At 39.6% G+C, this 24,003-nt stretch overlaps 2 protein-coding genes and 1 long non-coding RNA gene across 3 annotated transcripts in view; 2 read left to right on the forward strand and 1 right to left on the reverse strand.

The window, feature by feature from the left end:
* The first annotated feature begins 449 nt into the window (after positions 1–449).
* LOC135729784 (uncharacterized) lies at positions 450–9,437 on the forward strand. Its single transcript, XM_065247636.1, has 4 exons — positions 450–615; positions 4,816–5,636; positions 5,846–5,929; positions 8,281–9,437. The coding sequence occupies exons 1-4, from the start codon at positions 567–569 to the stop codon at positions 8,281–8,283; spliced, it is 957 nt and encodes a 318-aa protein (XP_065103708.1). The 5' UTR covers positions 450–566; the 3' UTR covers positions 8,284–9,437.
* LOC141283006 (uncharacterized) overlaps positions 9,091–24,003 on the reverse strand; it is a 94,057-nt gene continuing 79,144 nt past the window's right edge. Inside the window, exon 2 of the long non-coding RNA XR_012337961.1 lies at positions 9,091–9,467. This is a non-coding gene — a long non-coding RNA (uncharacterized lncRNA). The remainder of the gene's footprint in view (positions 9,468–24,003) is intronic.
* On the forward strand, positions 20,142–21,482 carry LOC135730110 (STAM-binding protein-like A). Its single transcript, XM_065247980.2, has 2 exons — positions 20,142–20,372; positions 21,277–21,482. The coding sequence occupies exons 1-2, from the start codon at positions 20,170–20,172 to the stop codon at positions 21,359–21,361; spliced, it is 288 nt and encodes a 95-aa protein (XP_065104052.1). The 5' UTR covers positions 20,142–20,169; the 3' UTR covers positions 21,362–21,482.

Genomic DNA, 24,003 nt, shown 5'->3' on the forward strand with positions numbered 1-24,003 from the left:
TCCCCGGGCGTCGAAACCAATATACTTTTAAAAAACAATGATATCGGATCCACTCACATTTTCTCTCATTTAGCGCATATGTCTGTTCACTTGTCAGAACGCCGTTAGTCAAATCCATTTAACTTGAGGAATGACATAATAAATTAAACTCCGTTCCGCGTTTTAGCTACAGCCTTGACTTACACGCCGATGCTTTCTCAAATCCATTCCAAGTGGCTCATTTAGAGTCCATAGATATTAAACTCCAATTCGTGTTTTCACTAGTTTCGCCGACTGCCCTCCCGCGTTACAAAGCAAAGTTTTGAGGCTTTTTATTAAAAATTGCAATACAAGAAAATTGCATCTACTCCACTTTTTTTGCTTCCAAATGCCAAAGCCCGTGATTGGTCCAGATGCCAGCTGCAGTAAAATCCCAATGAAGAAATCCTGTCCGGGTTCTGCATCCTACACTGCCGCTCTTTGAGTAAACACGGAAGTTGCTGTACCGGAATCGCGTTGTGTTGGCGTGTACTGTCACAATCACGGGGCATTTGTTCTTCGTCTCACCTTAAAAATTATCTGAAGGCATGATGCGTTTAACATCTCTGTGTGTTTTTTTGATCTGCTTTTTTGTGGGTAAGTAAACTGTATGTGAAGTCAGCTGGTGCGGGTGTTTGGTTGATGCAATACTGTTATAACGTTATATAGCGTGTGACGTTTTAAAACGTAATTCCGCGTCTTCGTATGCACTGTATCAGTCGTAAAAATTAATCTATTTAATATGACTTTACTCCATAGTTATAGTTTAGTAGTGTTGTCAAGCACCTTTGCAGTCAATGAAATTCGTGTGACAGTGTTGAGACAAAATGAGTGGACGAACCACATTCCTGCTTTAGAAATTCATCTATAGAGGATTGTGAACGAGAAAATCAGAATGTCAGTCGTCAATTTAAAGGGACCATTTAACATGTCCGCCCAAAAAAAAATCAATTCATACTCCACACGCCAAACAGACGGGGGCAGTATACCTCCAGAAAAGTGAGTTGGTCTATTTTAATTTAGCAGCTGCAAATTCAGCAGCATATATCAAGTTTGATTTACATTAGCAACTAAGTTATCATTAGTCACAAAAAAAACATTCTGTCTCATTAAAATTGCAATGTTTTCCGCTACGTTTCGTGCGTCCATTTGGTGTTCATTATAATCGAAGACATTTCAAGCTTCTTAGCTAATGTTACATTTTAGCATCAGCTTGGTAGATAACGGGTGAAAACCGGATCGGATCCGTGGGTAGAGCTAACTATTAAACGTTAACAGCTAAGGATGCGCAATAATTTGCATGCGATAGTCATTGCGCTTCTCGTCAGTGAAGCCGGTTTATTGATTAAAAGTGAATCGCCATCAGCTGCTTTCAGATGGAGCCACATTTACTGCACAAAGCCGTAGTTCATGTACAAGCTGAGCATAGGTTATGGCAATGCCTATTATAAGTGAACTTCTAGCGAAATACTAACAGCATCTTACTTACCAATCGAAAAGAAAAGTTGTCATTTCGGAGTCAAACCTCATTTCTTTCATGTTCATTAGTTGTCTCCAGCGATGAAAAGCAGTGCCAGTATTTACTCTGGTTCGGTTACTTTATTTATCATATTTTATTTGTGATTCCGAGCGCGTTGTTCCCTGCAGCAAATGTTTGTGGTAGTGGTAAATGTCTCTTGCTTTAGCCATTCTTCCGCTCTCTTCCCTGAACTGAAATACGTCCGAAACCCCTATTGCAAGGCAGGAAGGCATCAAGGCATGTCCGAGTCCATGGCTGTCCGAATTGCATTTCTCTGAGCTGCATTTATAAATCTTAAATCAACAAGTCAGCTGCCTTAGTTTTCGGACGCAGCGGTACTTGTAGAGGGCTGTACTCCCACTTATTCGTGTATTGCAGTTTGGCTGGCGGTTATGTGCGTGGCCCGCATACCGCCTCCCATGGTCGAAACTGGTATTACAACACCAGTCGGGCTGTAGCTAGTAATTTAGCATGCTAATTCAGATTGATATTTCTGCAGCACTATACCTTGTCATTTTTTTAATGACATCTTTGCCCTTATTTCTTCTCATTCTTTTGTTGCGTGTAACTAATTTTTAAAAATCTTTTACCTCAATTATTACAAATGGCACCTTTAAATCTCTCTCTCTCTCTCTCTCTCTCTCTCTCTCTCTCTCTCTCTCTCTCTCTCTCTCTCTCTCTCTCTCTCTCTCTCTCTCTCTCTCTCTCTCTCTCTCTCTCTCTCTCTCTCTCTCTCTCTCTCAAGGAACTTTATTGGCATGATTGTGTCACTTACAATATTGCCAAATCATTTTACATAATACAGGACACATATAATAACACAACAGTAACGAACATTAACAGATAGTTCACCCTAAAATGAAATTTCTGTCATCATTTTCTCATCCAAATGTTTTAAATCTGTATGAATTTCTTTTTTCTGATGAACACAAAAGAAGATATGTTGATAAATGATGATAAGCACACAGCTGATTGTAACCAATGACTTCAATAGTAGGAAAACTAATATTATTGAAGATAAATGATTAATAAGATATCTTGATAAACGGTAAGCACACAGTTGACGGTACCCATTGAATTCCATAATATTTGTTTTTCCTAATATGAAAGCTAATGATTTTGTCATTATGGGGGCTCCTGAATGCGGGTGCAATTTGAGACCATTTACGCAGTGCGAGCATTTTTACAACCTGTTGTTCATCTGCGACCCGCAAAATTGGATTTTTCTCTCTGCCTTTGTATGTGTGTTTTCTATCAAGGCTCGCTTGAAACAATAAAATACATAATTACAAAATATCACAAAGGCAACATCTGTGGTATTACTTTATCTAGAAAAAAAGGTTAACAGTTACAGCCATCAAAGCGCTTACACATCAGCAGGATCTGGCATTGATATCGGCCGATCATGACGACAAGAAATTGTTACTGGAAAATCCTGATTGGATCATCACTGGTATGAGCTTTGAGATTTTATCAAAGTGTTTTTTCTAAGCTCTTTATATTTACCACAGTAAAGGAGAAGGTGTGTCTCTGTCTTGATCTCACCACTGTCACAATGGACACAGATTCGCTCTTCTTTGGGAGCCATGTTTGTCTATGTCGGCCTTTCTCTATTGCCAGACTGTGATCACTGAGTCTGTATTTAGTGAGGAAGGATTCGTCTCTGCTTTACATCTCTTAAAAGTGTAGAGATATTCTGACAGATGGATTTTTTCTGTTTAGTTTCCGATTACATTCTGGTTTACTTTGGTTTTTACTTTCATTATCCCATTGATCCAAATATGAAGTTTGACTTTCTATAATGATGTGGTTTATTGGTGTTTGTTTCCGTTAAGTAGTTGACAGATTGGACTGGTTTTAGGTCTCTTCTCTTGGGTTTTAAAGGAACACGCCCACATTTTGGGAATTTAGCTTATTCACTGTATCCCCCAGAGTTAGATAAGTCCATACATACCTTTCTCATCTCCGTGCATGCTGTTACTCTGTCTAACGCAGCCCCCGCTAGCTTAGCTTAGCACAAAGACTGGAAGTGAATGGCTTCAGCTAGCAAACTGCTTCCAATAAGTGACAAAATAAAAGTCAAAACATTTTCCTATGTATGTGTTGTGATTTGTATAGTCACACCATGTACAAATAACAAGGTCATATGAGACACAGCCATCTTTTAACAGTATACATACTGGGAACTATATTCTCAGAAGGTGAAGCACTGCTACTTGGGCGGAGTGATTTGCTCGCAGCACCCAAGAAGCCCCCTGGTGAGGAGCAGAGAGTTCGGTCAGAGTTGTGCAAATCACTCCGCCCAAGTAGCATTGCTTCGCCTTCTGAGAATATAGTTCACGTTATTTTGTCACTTATTGGGGGCAGTATGCTAGCTGGAGCCATTCATTTCCAGTCTTTGTGCTAAGCTAAGCTAGCGGGGGCTGCATCAGACAGAGTTACAGCACGCACGGAGATGAGAAAGGTATGTATGGACTTATCTAACTCTGGGGGATATGTTGAATAAGCTAAATTCCCAGAATGTGGGCATGTTCCTTTAAGGGTTTCATACTGAAGTGTGACCAGAATTTAAGGGAGCGTTTTTGGATGTGGGATATCTGCCTAATTCAGCCCTGGCTGCATGCAGGTGTTCTCCTCTGAACTCTTAAAATATTTCTACAGAATTCAGCATGCAGGGATTCCATTGGATGTTTGTCCCACATGGAGTAATCTGTTAGGTATTGTGGACCCACAACCTCACAACCATATAGAGCTATATATCATATTTTATACCAAACTGTAATGGTAAATTTGAAAATTGATGGCGTAGAATGCTCGTCTTGCTTTTTCTATTAAGTGCATTCACTGCAAGATTAAAACCTGATGCCCTGATTTTAAACCTGAGATAGTTGTAGTGTAAGGTGTGTCCTAGTGCAGTGTTTCCCAGAATAAATGTGTATCTGTTATCCGGTAATCTTGCTTTTTTTCTTGACCGTCATGGCCCTGTTTTGACAGTATTTCTCCAGCATTGCTGTAAACCTTGTGCAGGATCTGACAGTAGCACCAGATCATCTGCTTACAGAAGAGCTTTCAGAATGAGATTGGGTGTGGTGGATTATTCCTGTAGCACTGCTAACTCATCATTGATATATAAGTCAAACAGAGTTAGACTCTGTTTAACTTAGTTTTTCCCCATACAAAGCTATTTTATGACTTTTCAGATTCTCATGATCCCTCTCTGTACCCGGTTGCAACCTTGTGTTTATGTCCAAGCTTTCATTATGTGTTTCTGTTTTCAGTGGTCATCGGCCGTCCACCTGGAGATGAAACAAATGATCAAGAAAATAGTACTGAGGGAACTACTACACTCGCCCCACAAGCAAATGTGGATAATCTGCAAGACGATGAAAAAAGCGTCACAGTTCCCAAAGACCCATCAAAAGATAACAGCACTCTACAGGATACAGACAAAATTAATATAGCAACTGAGGTACCGCAGGCCTCAAAACCTGCTGACAATAAAAACGTAACTGTAGAGATAAAGAATCCTGAAAATGTTCCAGAGGAATCGGGTATTAAAAAAATAAATAAAACAGAAAACCCTGCAGAAGGTCAGGACAGCCAGGCGGACGTTGAGGACACCGAGACTCATGCAGCGAGTAAAAACCCCAATAAAATTGAAGAGACGGCTAATCAGGATGGTCCAACAACCGATCAGGATAATAAGAAGCCCAATCAGGATGATGAAACGGGCGATCAGGGTGATGAAACGGTCAATCAGGGTGATGAGACGACCGACCAGGATATTGAGATGAATGACCAGGATGGTAAGAAGCTGAACACTCAGGACTCTGAGGAGGAAGAAGATGAAGAAACAGAAACTGATAATCAAGGAGAAGTAGGAGATAAAAACGGAGGACCCTCTGACAATAGCCCGGATGAAGATGAATATGAAACTATTAATCAACCAGACGCGTCCAACCCCAAAAAAGGGATTGAAAAAAACAAACACTACAATAAGATAGAGGAGAACGCAGAGAGCAGCCACTTCTTTGCCTATCTTGTCTGTGCTGTCATAGTGGTGGCCATACTCTACATCGCCAATCACAACAGGCGCAAGGTTTGTTTGTACACATGATTTTTTTTAGCATAGTCATTAGTGGGATGTAAGCCCATAATTAATTGCATTATAAATGTCAGGAAATAATCATCATTAGCCAGGGCCATCTGCATTGCTCTGTGAAACAAACGCTTAATAATCTTGGTCTTTTTTTTTTTAACCGGTGAAGCATGTTGAAACTGCTTTATAATAATATTCCTCTCTTACAGATCATCGCTTTTGTTGTTGAGGGCCGAAGAGCACGAGGATACCGGAGACCAAAAACATCTGGTTACCAAAAACTCGATCAGAATGTAAGTAGTATAAGTTTGCACTTTGTCTAAAATGAACACTGGCCAAGCAACCAATGCATATAAAGCTTCCTCTGCAAGTAAATGCAAATTCATCCCAGTTTGCCAAGGATGAAATAAATATCTCCAAGTCTCTTAATATCTCTAATTGGTTGAATTGTGAATTTTATTTACTAATTTAAAGATATTAGATGTACTGGGATGGAGCACTAGTATTAATGGAGGATATTGGAAATAACTAAAGACTGACCCTCTTTATGTGGGCTTTATACAAAGTCACGTGAGGCGCTTGCCGACCTGTTCACATGCGCAGCAGCTAAAACAACTTGAAATAAAGGTGTTTTTAGCACAAGTTGAGCACAGTTAGTTCGATTTTATTTGTTGGTCAAAAATATGTTATTTAATTGTAATTTTAGCAAGCTATTTAAGAGATAACTGTCTTTCCCCATTCAAGCAGATAGGACTTTAGTCTTGCATGACTGAAATAACTGCCTGGAAGATGGCCGCCGAGTGCTGCAACTTCCCTAAAGGGACTTTGACTAATTCTATGAAACTATTCTACTGTTCATTAAATCCTAATCGTTATTGTCTGTAATGTTAAAATACTTCGTCACATAACAGATTAAGTTAAAGGTTAAGTTTTTAACTCATTCTGTAGCAGCACAATGGTAGAGAGGTTTCCTGTAGCAGAGACCCTGCATTGCGTACTTGAAATTTGATGTTTGTTGCTGCAAATAAATGATTATTGTCTCTTACTTTGTATAGTCTTAGACTATGGTTAACAATTTTTTTCAATTCAACAATTTTAATTTGTGTGAAATCTAGAACTCAGCCAATGCAACCAGTGAGTATACAGCCATTGCAATTACATGTAGGCTAATTGATACAATTAAAAAACATTAAATACAATACAATTAAATACAATTATTTTGATTCTATCACTGTGTTTTTATTAGTGTAACGAACATTTTTATAAAAAACTTTTTAAAGTGAATTTAAAGTAAAATTACTAATGCGTATTTTATGTTTACATTGAAATTACATGCAGTTGCTATTTGCATTTCATTCAGTGTAACAAAAAACAAAAGTGGCATTTCTTTTAATGGTGTTTTATTAGCGGAATTCGTTTTTTTTTTTAAATTAAAATCATGTTTTTTATGTGTATTTTGGGTAAAAAACATGAAAATGCTTTTTTACATCCAAATAAATGAAGTAATTGAGGGAATTAAGTTAAACAAATAACATAAAATAATTGCATAATTTGAACATTTTTACATTTTTTTACAAAGAAAAAAAAAGAGAATTTTAACTCATTCCCCCCAGCCTAAATTTTTTGTGATTTTCACAAAAGTTTTACAAAATGCCTTCCAGAAAAATGTTCTTTTAATAACAAATGAAAGAACAGTCCCTCTGCTTTCAAACAAACAAACAGAACAGGGGAAAAAACTTTCATCCTATCTATATTGTTTTTCTCTGCTTATAAACTCTTAAATACGGGTATTTTTCTACAATAATATTTTTTTGTTTGCAAAAAGCTGAAATAATTGCATTTTTGTGAAGGAATTTTTCTGGCAATCAGATTCAGAACGATTATCAAAACCTACATGGAGTGTAAAATTAATAAATCATTTTTTGCTTCAGTTTTTTATAAATTGGGTAAGTGCGGTATTACAGATAACCATAAAAACTCATCAGGAATAAGTTTTTTCATGCAAATGTTTTCTCTTAATTGACGAGAAGACTGGTCAATGGTGGGGAAAGAGTTAAGAAGTTTTAGTAAAATATTAATGGAATCATTTATATTCAACACCCTAACAGCAGATTAGTGCAGTGGTAATTAACACCACTTGAGGTTTAAGTATTCTTAGCAATGGGCACAATGTTGGGGCGGGACCTGTTTTGGTCCACCAATCGCAGATGGAGAGAGCTTTAGGAAACCTTGGACACGTTTAAGCTCAAACCGTTGTGCAACGGGTCAGAGATACTTCTCTCTTGTTTAGTGGTGGATGTATCAAAAAATTTCAGCCCAATCAGCAGCAACATGCTCTCTTTTGTTCTAGATGGCAAGGGCAGTCAATGTAACAGTAAAGGCGGATTTTGCAGTATTAACAAATTTTTTTTCTGATGTCATCAGGCTCGAAAATGTGTGTGGAATTCGCAGCTGCAATAGTTGCAACTCATGCATTATCAGAACAGAGTGTTCAACGCACCACAGTTTCTGTTAAAAAAAAATGCGTTTGTGCATGGTGCCTCTTGTGGTGTTGAAATGACACACTTTACCTTTAATCAGTTTTACATACTGTCACCTTTTACTTGCATTGTATTGTTTATAATTTTTTTATTCTATTTCACAGTGAGAAAGTCCAGTCACAGTTTGTTGGAGGAATCGAATGAATAACTGTGACCTTGAGAATCTTGAAATGATCCATCATCAGGCAAACATCACCACACCAATTATCATTAACTCCTACTGTTTATAACCTAACGTTATATTAATAATGATCATAACTGTTCAGGACATGTCCCTGCCGACAGGTACAGTATGTTGAAAATGAAGTCTGTTATAGTTCTCTGAGTCTTTAGGCTTTTATGATCTTCATTTGAGTTTGAAGTGCTACACAAACACAACGTTTGCTATATTGGTACATGTTGGTGTTTAGTTACATAGTCTGTTTTTCTGTTCATTTGAGTATTGTTGGTAGGTTGCGTTGTTTTCTGTGTATCGTTTTATTTAAATCTATTTCTAGAGTAACAGAGAAGGAAACAATCTGTATATATTTGATGGGATATCTGTGTTTCTTTTTCATGACTAAGAAAGTTGTTTTAGGGAAATGAATGAAGTTTTGAGGGTGTGATTGACGTTTTAATTATTATTAATTATTCAGAGGGTTGGTTTGTTTTTGTGTTAACTGAGCTTATAAAGATGTTAATGATTAAAAGTCAATAATAGGAATGCACTTTCTACCTGTGTAGAATAGGAGCAGCTGGTCTTTTCTGGCTTTGATGGGATTTGACATGATGCACATTATAATGTGTTTTTGTTATGAAACATAATTTTTGATTAATTTATTGGTCTATAAATGCTGTGTTTATTTTACCTCTGTTGGCCCAGCCTTAGCTATCCAATTTGTGAATTGTGAAACCAGTAGTGCCAAATGTAGACAGTTTTCAGGAAATATATTCTGATTTAAGAGTTGGATGGTTATGCAGACCCCTAAATCAAAAATGAAGATGATCAAGTGTATTTAATTTACTCTGTGCCATGTCATAAACATGTCTTGTCCATTGCATGAACACTTTATTGAGCATGTACTGTATTACCAGTCCTGCTTTATTCACTATGAAGGCTGTGTGTGGTATTCGGCTTTACATAAAAATTCTTGAAATCCTGGATATAATTTGAATTGTAATGTGGTTTAAAAATATCTGTAAGGTTTATGTACTGTGGTCTGTCTTTAAACACTATTGCAGCTTTTGCACATGGGAGTAAAGTTTTGAATTTTTCCTCTGACTGGTCTCTTATTTTGTTTATCAACCTAAGCTTATCAACATTATTTTAATCATTAACGTTATTCTGTTTATTATTTCTCTCTGTTTTGACACCTACATACTAAAATATCTATCACTGTAAAATGTTACTGTCGGATGTTTTTAGTTTTCATACCAGGATTTGTCAAGCCAACAAAGTCCTCAAACTGTACTAATTTTAATATAAAGAATATAAGAAGATTGCATACTTAATTTTACATAATTTTTAATTAAACAATGAATTATAAAAATTAAAAAAAAATTATTTATGTAATGCCCTAAATCAGCTTTTAACATAAAATATGTTTGCATATAGTCCATTACACTAAATAGCCTACTTGAATGTAATTCACTGATACTTAAAAAAATAACCCAGTTTAAAAAGGTTATGATCCCATCCTGTTGGCTTGTAATTTAACCTATGCTGTGGTGTTTTAACCCATTAGTGGGTCGAATATTAATATTTTCAGGATTAATTTAATCCAACAACTGCGTTTTAAATTAAAAATAACCTAGCATTTTTAGAATGCACGCTTGATTTTCTGAGATGTTACCTGGATAATTAATAACTGTTGATTGTTGACATTTGAGAAGCTCAAACACAACTATTACAAAAGGTGCAAACATTTCCAAGGAAACGCCATTAAGAGCCAGGGATATGTAAATGTTTGAACAGGATGATTGGTGTTAATTGTTATGATTACATCCTGTTAAGACATTGACATGCTTGGCTCTTAAACAGGAGGGCTGTTGGTTTTCTGTGATGATAAATGTTTGGGTGTGTGGTCAGTAGCTTAAAGGCGCAGTGTGTAATTTTTTGAAGGATCTCTTCACAGAAATGCAAAATAATATACAAAGCTATATTATCAGGGGTGTATAAAAACCTTTCATAATGAAACATTATGTGTTTATTACCTTAGAATGAGACGTTTTATCTACATACATAGAGGGTCCCCTTACATGGAAGTTGCCATTTTGTGCCGCCATGTTTCTACAGAAGCCCTTAACGGACAAACGTTTTTTTACTAAGTTGTCTCCGACAATTACATGTTTGTCCGGTGGTGGCTACCGTAGCTTCTCTACGTGTTTCAAAAGTGAGGGGTGAGCAGTGGACTGAGCCGTTGGTTGCAATTCACAACCTCACCACTGGATGACACTAAAATTTACACACTGCACCTTTAATGATAAAATTATGAAAATAACACGTGCTACAAACGGTCATTTTTGTTAACTGGATATTAATTTAAACGGAATGCATATTGACAATAACAGTAAAAAGTAGGGGTGTGCATTTACTGTCCTCACAATTCGATTAAATTCCGATTCACCAGGTAACGATTCAATTCGATTCTACGATGCATTGCGATGCATCAGAATTCTACTGTACAGAACAAGGCAAATTTTTAATCAGTCAAGTAGTAAAGTCAAGTGCAACTATTCTCAACAAAAACGGAAGCTTAGCAGCTTTAAGACAATGACAATTACCCAGTCAACATTGATATGTGGGCCCCACGTGGGTCCCATCTGGGCAGCATGGGTTACATGTGGGCATGGGCTTCACATGGGCAATATATGTGGGCCCCATATAGGTTTGCCCATGTGGGATAATAATGTGGGCCCCTCATGGCAACTATGTGGGCAAAACATTTTTATGCTTGAAATACATCTTTATACATTTACAATCTTAAAATAATAACTTTTGGTTGATTGTCACTTTTAAACAAATAGCAAATAATATAACAGATATGATTTGATCAGTTGTCAGGTAGAGAACGCTGAGGGGTAAGGGAAGAGTAGGAAGACTCAGTACAACTTGGTCGTAGAACAAGGGTGACCCAGGGTAATTTATTGAAGCCAAAAATATCTTCATATCTTCAGTGTTAAGTTCAAAACAACAAAGTTATCAAAAAAAAAAACAATAAAAAAAGGAAAAACACAAACAAAGTGCTGATAGCAGCAAAACCTGACTGGTGCTACAATGTAGCTGGCAACACACTATTCAGGCCTCATGTGTCTCTCAGCAGACTTCCTAACCATTACACTGGCCACACAAAGTACTATTCAATAGGCTTTTATAAGCTTAATTCGCGCCAAACCCAATTGGATAAGTCCACCACAAAAAGGGATAGCTAAACCAGCAATACACAAGATATTTCCCCCTTCCATATCAATATGGTGCACAACACTAAAATAAAATAAGAAATAAACATTTGTCCATCATATACACATCTCTAGAAGACCCTAGGACAAATATAACTAATTTATAAACTCCTCCCCCCACCTTACAGATAATGGTATCGCCCTTTATAATAGACGACCGCATTTTAAACATTACCGATCCACATTACCCTAATGACAGGGAAAAAGACAAAAACTCTCAAGATGAAACAAAATAAATCACTAAATAAATGAATAAAAGTATGAATAAACATTCACAAACTTAAATACAATGACAGTTTATACAAACAATAACTCATCATCAGACCTAAACAATAACGTAATAAATCAACACAAAACTCACAAACTGATAACTGGAGTGCAGCATATTCCTGTTATTCCTCTAAAGCCATGTTCCAAACCCCAACTTCATATTTATTAATCACGTAATAAAAGTCAGGAGGTGATGTGATGCGATGTAAACATAAACATGCGCTAAATCGCGCTCCGGTGATGACGTCATCAAATACTCGTCATCACATCAGTATAAAACATTTTAAATGAAAATGCATTATTTTTTACATTTAATTAACATTGATATGTGGGCCCCACGTGGGTCCCATATGGGCAACATGGGTTTCATGTGGCCATGGGCTTAACATGGGCAATATATATGGGTCTCATGTGGGTTTCCTATGTGGGCTCCATATAGGTTTGCCCATGTGGGATAATAATGTGGGGCCCTCATGGCACCTATGTGGGCAAAACATTTTTATGCTTGAAATACATCTTTATACATTTACAATCTTAAAATAATAACTTTTGGTTGATTGTCACTTTTAAACAAATAGCAAATAATATAACAGATATGATTTGATCAGTATAAAACATTTTAAATAAAAATGCATAATTTTTTACATTTAATTAACATTGATATGTGGGTCCCATATGGGCAACATGGGTTTCATGTGGCCATGGGCTTAACATGGGCAATATATATGGGTCTCATGTGGGTTGGCTATGTGGGTCCCATATAGGTATGCCCATGTTGGATGATAATACCCATATGGGACCTATGTGGGCAAAATAATTTCATGATTAAAATACATTTTATATACATTTAACCTCTTAAAATAATTACTTTTGGTTAATAGTCACTTTTATACAAAGAGCAATGTGATTCAGTATAAAAGATTTTAAATAAAAATGCATTATTGTTTACATTTAATTGTGATATTTGTAATGTTTACCTGGCAATTATTAATTTTAATTTGCACAGCTGAGTGAAAATAAGAAATGTCAGAAAGTTCATCAGTTTGTTAGTGTATTAATTAAAGAAATGTTTTAAACATTCTGAAAGAAGCCTGATGAGTGGAGTCAGGTGTTTCATATAAGGAGACCTCATTACGATCTGCTCACTGCTACGACACATTACGCTTGACAAAATAGTCCTGCTTCAAATGTTTTTAATTGTGATTTTTTTCACATAATATAATATCATATTTTAAATAATCTTTGCTAAAATAGGCAGACTTTTAAAATTACAACTATAAAGATGATAAACATTTAAACTACAAGAATTTCCGCTCAGGCGCAAGGATACAGTTTCTACCGGAGCAGCAGGAGTCTCTCACAACTGTTACACTTGTAATTTATCCTGAGTTATGTTTTTAGAAAATGTAATACTACGGTGCAAGTTCACAGACTGCACAGGGATGAATCACCAAACGTGCAAGGACATTTAATGAGTTTGGCTGTGGATGCTTTGGAAGTTCTTCATAAAACTTTTGAGCAAAGAAGACCATCTCCAGGGGCCTCATTTATCAACATTGCGTAGAAAATGTTCTATATTTGTACCTACGAATGAAATTTAGAATGTGCTTAAGTACAAAAAAATCGGGATTTATCAAACGTCAGTAAGTAATCCTTGATGATAAATCCCATGTGTTCTTAAGCACCATGCTCGTGCACGTTCAATGTCATTTGCATTCCGAAACGCCTCCAATGAACCATATATGGTGACAGCACCTCCCGTTATAAGTCACGTGGTTGTGCTTTTCCCTCATCGCAATAATGGCAAAGAGAGCGTAAAAGAGGAACTTTACAGACACAGAAATTTAGATCTATTTCGACCTCACTCAGACCGTCACCACGGTCTTACCTTGAATGATGCAATCCTTCAACCTATCCTCGAGACATTATATCAACAAAGTCATGTGACCTCGGGAGGCCTGGCCGCCGTCTATAAAACCCCCCCGGTGGCCACGCCTCTTCCTCTTTGCTTTACTCGCCTCATCCGAGACAGGTAAGTGGTGTATTTTGAGACACAAAACTATTTTGGGACTCCGCTGTTGTTAATCCGTCACTTTTTTGTGCAGGTGCCTTGTGTCCCTGAGGATTGTGTGTGGTGTTCCCATTGACAGAGAGTTGTTTTTTCTCTACAGGAGTAAAAACCCTTTACTATTACTATTTTGAGTTCATTCCCGTTTGCTTGCTGTCCGCAGTAAGTGGGGTTTGTTAACTCCCCCCCCAGCGTGCGTTCGCGCACCTTATATGGGGGAGGTGTGTTTTTTGTTAATATAAAATATAAAGTAAAATGATTTAAAAAAAAAAATAATAATAATTTTGTTTGGCCTTTTTTCTGTTTGTAGAACATTGGCAATTTGTGTTTTTTCACTTATTAAAGCTGCCCAGCAGTTAGACTAATTAATTAATTAATTATTAAATTAATTAGGTAATTGGACGCATACTGTTTGTATTGCTCTTGTCTTTTGTTACCCTTTTTTCCAGCTATACGTAGCTGTTGGGCACTGACTATTGTGGTTTTTTGTTCGCAAAAAAAAAAAAAACTAAAACATATCATAGTTATGTCGTCACACTTGTGCCGTTTTTGTCGGGTGGCACTGGATGCCCGTGATGGCCATCGTGAATGCCCCTCTTGCTTAGGCATGGCTCATTTATTAGAGGACATTGAGAACCCCTGTACAGCTGCGCTAGAGCTGTCTGCTGAGGAGCGTGCCCTGAGAGCCAAAAGGGCGGAGAAGTCTGTTCAGGCTTCAGCGGTACAGCCTTCACTGGGTGACACAGGACGTGTTTCAAAAAAACACTCCAAGAAACGTAAACGTGAGCACCCCCCTGAACACAGAAAGGGGCAAGGCTCAGATTCACAACCTGACCCTCAGTCCCAGATCTTAGCTGCCATACGTGGTTTGTCTGATCGTTTGGGAAAGATTGAGGCTCAACATTCTGTGGCGAGGCCCACTTCAGAGGCGGGACCCTCAAGGGTTTCCTCCCCTAACAGGTTGACCTCCTATCAACAGGGAGATGAGGATCACCCTGACGCCCTCTCTCTTTATGCCCCAGCCTCCCCTTTTGGAAGTGGTGGGCAGGCTGAAGAGGCCGCTGAGTCTGACCATTTTTTAGATGGACTGTCTGCTTTGTCCGACCCAGGTGACAATGAGCCCTCAACCATGGACATTATCTCCAAGGTGTTGAGTGCGGCAAAGATTGTGGGTCTTGATGTTCCGACTGTGCCCCCGGCTCCGGTGGAGGGAGTGTGGGCAGGTATTTCCCAGTCCCAGCAATCGGTTTCGGTCCCTGTGGCTGGGGATTATTTGCAGATGCTAAGAAAGGCATGGAGCGCCCCTAGTGGGGCCCCTCATTTCAATGCCGGCTGCCGGAGATTGGCTAAAATACCATATGCTCCCGACACTGGTATGGGAGATTTGCCTCCGGTTGAACGGGAAATGGCAGCCTTGACGTCTCTGGGCCCGGAGCGTGTGACGGCTACTCCACGCTGTCCAGTTAAAGAGTGCGATAAGACTGACAGTCTGGTGTGTCGCACCTACAATGCCGCCACAAGGGCGGCTCGCTCTGGTAACGCGCTTGCCATTTTGTTGGCGGCCCTTAGGAAGACTGCCAATCCTAATGACAAGGATACTATGAGTCTCATAGACTCCGCCCTTGTTACCCATTCTCAGCTAACCAGAGATATTGGGTCTACTATGGCGTCAGCTGTGATGTCACGACGGCAGGTTTGGTTAGCGCAAACGTCTCTACCGGAAAATATCCGGAAAGAGCTTGTGCAAATGCCGGTTGTCCCAGGACAGGTTTTTCATCCTGACTCCCAAGGATTGTTGGATAAGGCTGAGCAGTCTCGGCGAACTAGAGATTGCGTTCAACGCACTTTCGGCAGGGCTGCTGTTGCCAGGTATATGCCCAGGGGCTTCCGGCCACCGCACCAACCCAATTGGGGGCATGGCAAGCAGCAGACTGTGGCGTTCTCACCTCCCGATGGTGGTTATGGGTAACCACCCCAACGCAGGCAAGGTTTTCGGCCCTACCCTCAGGGCCTCATGGGGGTCACCCCTAGGGGTATGGGGGTAACCGCCGGAACTCGTCCCCAGCTGTGCCTGGACAGCTGGGTGAGAAAGATTTCAGACCCGTGGGTACTGGCTACGGTATCAAACGGGTACCGACTACAGTTTCGGCGCCATCCCCCTCCTTTCTCGCGGGTCCGCATGACTCTCGTCAGGGATCCGGTCCAGGCTCAGTTTTTAAAACAGGAGATTTTAATCCTTCTACAGAAGGATGCAATCATGAAAGTCGATCCCAGCGAACAGCTTGCTGGCTTTTATTCGACGTATTTCCTCGTTCCAAAAAAAGATGGTGGGTTGCGCCCCATCTTGGACCTAAGGCGGTTAAACACCTTCATGAAGGTTTTGCCTTTCAAGATGCTGACCACAAATCAGGTATTGGAATCTCTAGAGAGAGGAGAGTGGTTCACCTCCATCGACCTAAGAGATGCATACTTTCACGTGCCAATCTTCCCAGCCCACTGGCCTTTTCTTCGGTTTGCCTTCCAGGGACAAGCATACCAGTTCAAGGTCCTGCCATTTGGCCTGTCCCTCTCCCCGAGAGTGTTTACCAGGGTGGTAGGAGCTGCCTTGTCTCCACTCTTACTGTCAGGGATGAAAATCCTTCCCTATCTGGACGATTGGCTGGTTTGCGCCCCATCTCCCAGCCAAGTCTCAGAGGACACGAGGTCACTTGTCTCACACATCCAGTCCCTGGGCTTCACAGTGAATGTGAAGAAAAGCAACCTCGAGCCAAGGCAGCAGGCAGTCTTTTTGGGTCTCTGCCTGAATTCTGTCACAATGTCAGCGTCTCTCATTATGCTGAGGGTGCAATCGATTCTGACCCTCTTGAACCAATTTCAGCTGGGCAGGCGGGTGCGAGGTGTGTGGGAACCACCTTGGATGGAAGCACACATCAATGTTTTGGAGTTGAGGGCGGTTCACCTTTCTCTGAAGGCTCTCCTCCCTTTTATTCGGGACAAACATGTCCTAGTGAGAACAGACAGTTCCTGCACTGTGTATCACATAAATCACCAGGGAGGCACCAGGTCTCTACAGTGCCTCCAGGTCGCACAGGAACTCCTGTTTTGGGCCATTCAACACCTGGCTTCGCTCAGGGCGATTTACATTCCGGGAGTTCTGAACCAGGCAGCGGACCTTCTGTCCAGGTCTGGCCCTCCCCCAGGAGAGTGGAGACTCCATCCGGAGGTAGTGGCCCTCTTGTGGACTCGGTTTGGCAGGGCACAGACCGATCTGTTTGCATCAACAGCGACTACCCACTGCAAGATGTGGTTCTCCATGCTGGGTCAAGGAGGTCCCCTGGGCCTGGAGAAGTGGCCGGAAGGATTATTGTATGCTTTTCCTCCGTTCCCTCTGCTTCCCAAGGTTCTCCACAGGGTCGCCATCGGCCATTACAAGGTGCTACTGATAACTCCTCGATGGCCAAGAAGGCATTGGTTCCCTGCACTCCTTCGCTTGGTGTATGGGGAGCCTTGGGCCCTGCCAGTCAGAGCGGAGGGGCAAATATGGCACCCGAAGCCAGCCATCTTGCAGCTCTGGGCTTGGCCCCTTCTCAGCCCCTCTCTCAGGGGCTAGATAAAGGGGTTTTGCAAACCATAGATAACGCCAGGGCTCCCTCCACTCGTTCTAACTATGCCCAGAAGTGGAGGGTGTTCTCAAGATGGTGTCGCAGTAGGCAGGAGGATCCAGCAACTTTCCAGGAGCGCAGCGGAGCGCAAAATAGTTTAACTTTTGCGCTGCGCTCTGTGACGATTACCCGCGCGGCCAATAGAAACGGGGCATCCAAACAAGCAAAATGGACGAAAGCTTATACTCGGGATTCTCAGAGCTTTATAATACAAGTTTATGCTCCTACAGAGACATCGGAAGGAAAGCCTTGTCATGGAAACACGTAGCAATTCAAGTTGGCATGTCAGGTGTGTTTTAAGTCAAGCAGCTTGTTGTAGGTATGCTGAAAGTAACGTGAAATGGAGACGAGCAACATCAGTCTCTGTATTCCTCGTCGACTATTTAACGCAAATATAAACACTGTAGTAATTTATTGAAAACCCCGCCTACTTTGGTCTGGCCATCAGAGCACAAATCGCTTTGCTGCGCCGAACCCAGCGGCGAGCGCAGCGCACACCGCATCCTATGTGAAAGCCGCATAAGGTGGTCAATCCTCAGACTCTTAACCAGGTGATTGAGATAAGCTCCTTTCAGCTTGACCCGGCTCTTCCACCGGAGGATGCAAGCTTGCTTACTTTATGTCCAGTGAGGGCGCTGCGGGCTTATCTTGCCCGCACTCAGGCTCTGAGAAGCTCTCATACCCAACTTTTTGTTTGTTTTGGTGACAGGAAGTTGGGGCTCCCTGTGTCTAAACAGACCTTGTCCCACTGGATTGTGGACACCGTCTCTGCAGCCTATTCTGGACAAAATCTCCCAGTTCCAGCTAATCTGGTGGCCCACTCGACCAGGGGCGTGGCCGCTTCCTGGGCTGCTCTTAAAGGAGTTCCTCTTTCAGAAATTTGTGCTGCAGCAACATGGTCTGCTCCCTGTACTTTCTCCAGGTTCTACAGAGTGAATGTGGAATCCCCTACACCACTGGGTTCAGCCGTTCTCCTCTCGGCCTCGGGGCGCGTTTGTGAAGGGGCAGAGCCCCCTGTTCCTCGCGACCCTGATGGTACTTGTCATCCAAGGTAAGACCGTGGTGACGGTCTGAGTGAGGTCGAAATAGATCGTAAGTTATGACTATAACTATGGATCTATGAGACCGAACGATGACCGTCACCACGGTCTTACCTTGGATGACAAGTACCATCAGCGTCGCGAGGAACAGGGGGCTCTGCCCCGTCACAAACGATCTCTGAAAATGCGCTCCTGGCGGAATGGATGATTTGCCAAGTCTTCCAATAATGCAAGATAAGCCACTGTGTCAAGCATTTAACGGAGCTTTCTTATATAGGGTTAGACACTTATTTCATTAATTAACTTCAATACTGGTTTGCAGTTACTTTACAGTAATCATTTTTAACACCTGGGGGTGGATAATAGGCAAAGTGTTCTTTTAACGCTGGGGATGGACGGTCCTGTGTAGTATTGCTATTCTACCACTAGATGCTCTGCGTACGCATACTCCGAGGTGTGCGTATATTTACACACATTTCTACGTATAAGTGCAATTTGATAAATTCCACACTTTGCGTAAAACTGTTCCTACGCACACTGTACGCACACTTCTGTGCGTACGCACGCTTGATAAATGAGGCCCCAGAAGAGCAATGTTTATGTTGTTTTTGAGTTGAAAGTATTTTAAGAGTTTGACTTCTTTCAATGCCTATTTTAAGTGTTATGTTAAATTGTTAGTCATTACCTGCATTAGCCGTTTTGAAATGTTGATTATTATTTTAGCATTGAAAGTGTTATAAATTGACAAAGTATTTTGATTTATTGAACCTTTACAGTTTTTGTTATTTGATTTTTCATATTGCACCTCCTTCATGTTTTGTGATGTTACAGATGAATGAAATGTTGATTATTTATGCTGAAAACTGATATTTACCGAACTGAAATTATTTTGCTTTTATTGGTTTTCAATTTAAAACAAATATATTATTAAAGTAAATTACAATTAAGCATTAAAAGTGTAATTATTACATAATAAGCGACCAGTCCAGTACCCATTAAAAACCCATATTGGGCCCTGGTAAATAATGTGGGCTTCATTTGTACCCATTAAAAACCCATATTGGGCCCTGGTAAATAATGTGGGCTTCCACATGGGCCCCACCTTGCAATGTTGGCTGGGTATATACCTGAGATGAGAATTTTACACACAGCGTATCAGGGTAAGATTAATAGTCACTTAGCCTGCTAGCAGTAACACATACATTACTTGTACAGTATTATAAAGGCTTACATTTTAATAAATGTGTCGATAGCTGATTGTTTTCAATAAGATATAATTTACGTGTCTGAACAACAGATTTGACATCAGGTCTATATAAAGTAGGCATATGGATGTGACATCAGTTAAAAGTAGTGTAAGTAGTCTAATCTTTTTCCATTTCAATAAGACAGATGTGAATAATGCTTATTCCTTTATTCACTACTATTGTAATAATGCAGTTATTTACCAGTTGTGTATATGTTTGCACTTTTACATTACAGTTAAAGGTGTAGATTGAGATCACTATCTATATCATGTTGGACCACGCAGATGTGAGTTTGACCCCACTGGAGAGGGTGCGGGCTTTGACAAAGAAGGGCAGCACGGTGGATGTAAATGAAGCTGTACCTCTTCGCAGATACTTCCACTCGGGCATGGAGATGATCCGCATGGCCCATGTGTATGCAGAGGAGGGCAACATAGAGCATGCCTTTGTCCTCTACAATAAATACATCACGTAAGCAGAACTCGGAATGCTAACCCTGAGAAGTCTCAGATATTGTAAACTTTAAACAGCATCGGCAGAGATTGTGAGAGAACTGATGGAATGGCCAAAAGTCACTTTGCCAAATGAAGCAGAGATGTGCTCGCACTAAATCTTTTCTTTTCATTCAGTGTACATGCCTTTATATGGACTAAGAATTCTTGTCCCTAGATTTAAATTTTGCCATGGTAATTATTTATTTAGCCAGTTAAAGGTGCAATGTGGGATTTTTAGGAGGGTCTCTTGACAGGAATGCAATATAATCTACATAACTATAATATCAGTGTGTATAAAGACCTTACATAATGAACTGTATTGTTTTAATTACTGTAGAATGAGCCGTTTTTATCTACATACACCACGGTCCCCCTAACATGGAAGTCGCCATCACGTTTGTACAGTAGCCTTAAATGGACAAACTGCTCTGTGAGGCGCGTTTCGTCCTTATATCGTTCTCAGACGACGATGACATGTTTGTCCCGTGGCAGCTACCGTAGCTTCTCTATGCGTTTCGAAATGAAGGTTTGTTGCAATTCTCAATCCTGTAGATGCCACTAAAAAAACCCACATTGGACCTTTAACATAGATCTTTTCCAAAATTGCAAGAATGATTTGTTAGAAGTCGCAGTTAGAATGGGTTAAAAAAATCACTAGTAGCTGCATGCCATTGTTATGCAGCAAAAAAGTGTGCCATAATGTTAAGCAATTATTTGAAAGTGAAAAGAACTAATTCAGTTTTATTATTATAGTTTACCAATTTGTTAATTTATCATTGGCACTTGGCAGGGCAAGTTATAATTTGAACTACTCGCAAACTGTCATGCATCTTTTTTAATTGTTACAAAAGGTTTAACTTTCTTTTGTTTTAATCCATCAGGCTTTTTATTGAAAAGCTCCTCAAGCATCCAGATTATAAGCTTCCTAATATTCCTGAGAAGAAGGAGACTTTAAGGGTAATGTAAAGGCAGGGGCGCGAGAATCAGGGGTGCCGAGGGTGCTACAGCACCCCCTAATTTCTCAGGACTGTAAATAGAACACAAATTTTGGTTCATTTCGATTTAATGGGACACTCCACTTTTTTTGAAAATAGGCTCATTTTCCAGCTCCCCTAGAGTTAAACATTTGATTTTTACCGTTTTGGAATCCATTCAGCTGATCTCCGGGTCTGGGGGGTACCACTTTTAGCATAGTTTAGCGCAATCCATTGAATCTGATTAGACCATTAGCATCGCACTCAAAATGACCAAAGAGTTTTGATATTTTTGCAGCAGGTGCAATGATATTACGCAGTGCCCAAAAAAAGTCCCCTTGGTAACTTTCAATAATAGAGGACTATTTTCGGGCACTGCATAATATCATTGCACCTCCTGCAGTCATGTTACAGCAGCAAAGTCTTTGATTATTACGCCAGAATAAGAGTATAGTTCCTAGTCATATCTGCCTAAAAAAATCGCAACTTTACATTTTCCGTCAGTCTTAGTACACAATGTAACTACAGAAGAGTCAAGTTTAAATAGGAAAAATTTTGAAACTCTTTGGTTATTTTTTAGCGTGATGCCAATGGTCTAATCAGATTCAATGGATTATGCTAAACTATGCTAAAAGTGTTACCACCAGACCCGGAGATCAGTTAAGTGGATTTCAAAACGGTAAAAATCTAATCTTTAACTTTAGGGGAGCAGGAAAATTAGCATATTTTCAAAAAAGTGGAGTGTCCGTTGTTCATACTTGTAGTTCCGTTCCTTTGAAAAAAATATATTAAGTCCTGGTTCGCTTAGCGTTCACACTGCCAGTTTTTCAGCAAAACTAAAGACCTAACCATACGTAAGGATAAAGTCATTAAAGGGGCCATGACATGAAAATCTGACTTTTTCCATGTTTAAGTGCTATGATTGGGTCCCTAGTGATGCTATCAACCTAGAAAATTTGAAAAAGATCAACCCAGTAACTTAGTTTTGGTAAACCATTCTCTACAAGCACATGAAAAAATAGGTCGTTGAAATTTGGCTCTCCTTATGATGTCATAAGGAGCTCTTATTATAATAATCCAACCCCTTAATGCAACCACAGCACTGCCATTTAGTGCAGAGAGAAAATAATTCACAGAACAATTGAGTTTCAATTTCAACAAACCACCATCATTGTGATCAGTGTTTGCACTTGATCTGCACATGTGCATTTTAGAGGACACACCCAAAACGGCACATTTTTGCAAACACCTATAAAGTGGCAATTTTAACATGCTATAATAAATTATTTATATGGTATTTTGAGCTAAAACTTCACACATGTGCTCTGGGGACACCAAAGATGTATTTGACATCTTAAAAAAGTCCTGTGACATGGTCCCTTTAAGTCATAAAGAAAGAGATTTAAATATTTTATTGGGTAGAAATGATAAGTGAGAGAGCGTTCAAATTTTGTTGTGGACAATAGTGGGTCCTATAACTGAAAAACTATAACTAAGTTTAGTCATTAAAGAAATCCACAACATAACATTGTGTTCACTTCAGCGATGCATAACATGAAAGAATGTAGATTTTTACATTAAAGTTTTAGTTCTCTCTCTAATATAATATAATATAATAAATATAATATGATATAATATAATTTAATTAGAATAGAATAGAATAGAATAGACATCGACTAGAGTAGAATAAACATAAACATAGAACAGACAAAGAATAGAATAGACATATGCTAGACATAAACATAGACTATAGAATAGATATAAACATAGAATAGAAATAAACAAAGAATAGAATAGAATAGACATAGACTAGACTAGAATAGACATGAACATAGAATAGACTAAGAATAGAATAGACATAGGCTAGACATAGACTATAGAATAGACATAAACATAAAATAAACATAGAATAGAATAGACATAGACTAGACTAGAGCAGTGGCGGCAGGTGACTTCTTTTATTAAGGGCGCTCGATGCGAAGTTCGTCACAACATGTATTTAGCCTTTATGTGTGTAGTTTGTAATTAAAAAAATGTGTTCTGCGCGTTGAGTGATCCTATGTGCATCACGTGTCTTGTCAAAATAAGTGCCTGCTGCAGACGCGTCTAAAGGGTTTATGATAAAAGAGACGCTCGCTCGCGTTTGCCAGATACTCTCATAATCTCATGCGTAATCAGAGTTTACTGTTAAGGAAGTGTCTTGGGTGTATTTTATGAGCGTGAGCGTCTCTTTTATTCTAAACGGTTTTGACGCGTGTGTAGCAGGCACTTATTTTGACAAAACACGTGATGCACATGGTTTACATGACGCAACAAACACATATTTTGAAAACACAAGGAACACACATGACACTCCGAACACTTATGTTGAATTTGCGCCCCTCGGATGAGCCGCCACTGGACTGGACTAGACATAAACATAGAATAGAATAGAATAGACATAGAATAAACATAAACAGAATAGACATAAACATAGAATAAAATAGAATAGAATATTGGCTTTATTGGTCAGGTATGCCTGGCCATACAAGAGATTTGTTGCCGGTTTTGGGAGTTTCTACAATTTATATTAACACATACGAGCAGTACACAACAGTACTGAACAAGACACAGACTAACAAACATGATTACAGT

Source organism: Paramisgurnus dabryanus, chromosome 11, assembly GCF_030506205.2.
Source record: "Paramisgurnus dabryanus chromosome 11, PD_genome_1.1, whole genome shotgun sequence".
NCBI classification, from domain to species: domain Eukaryota; kingdom Metazoa; phylum Chordata; class Actinopteri; order Cypriniformes; family Cobitidae; genus Paramisgurnus; species Paramisgurnus dabryanus.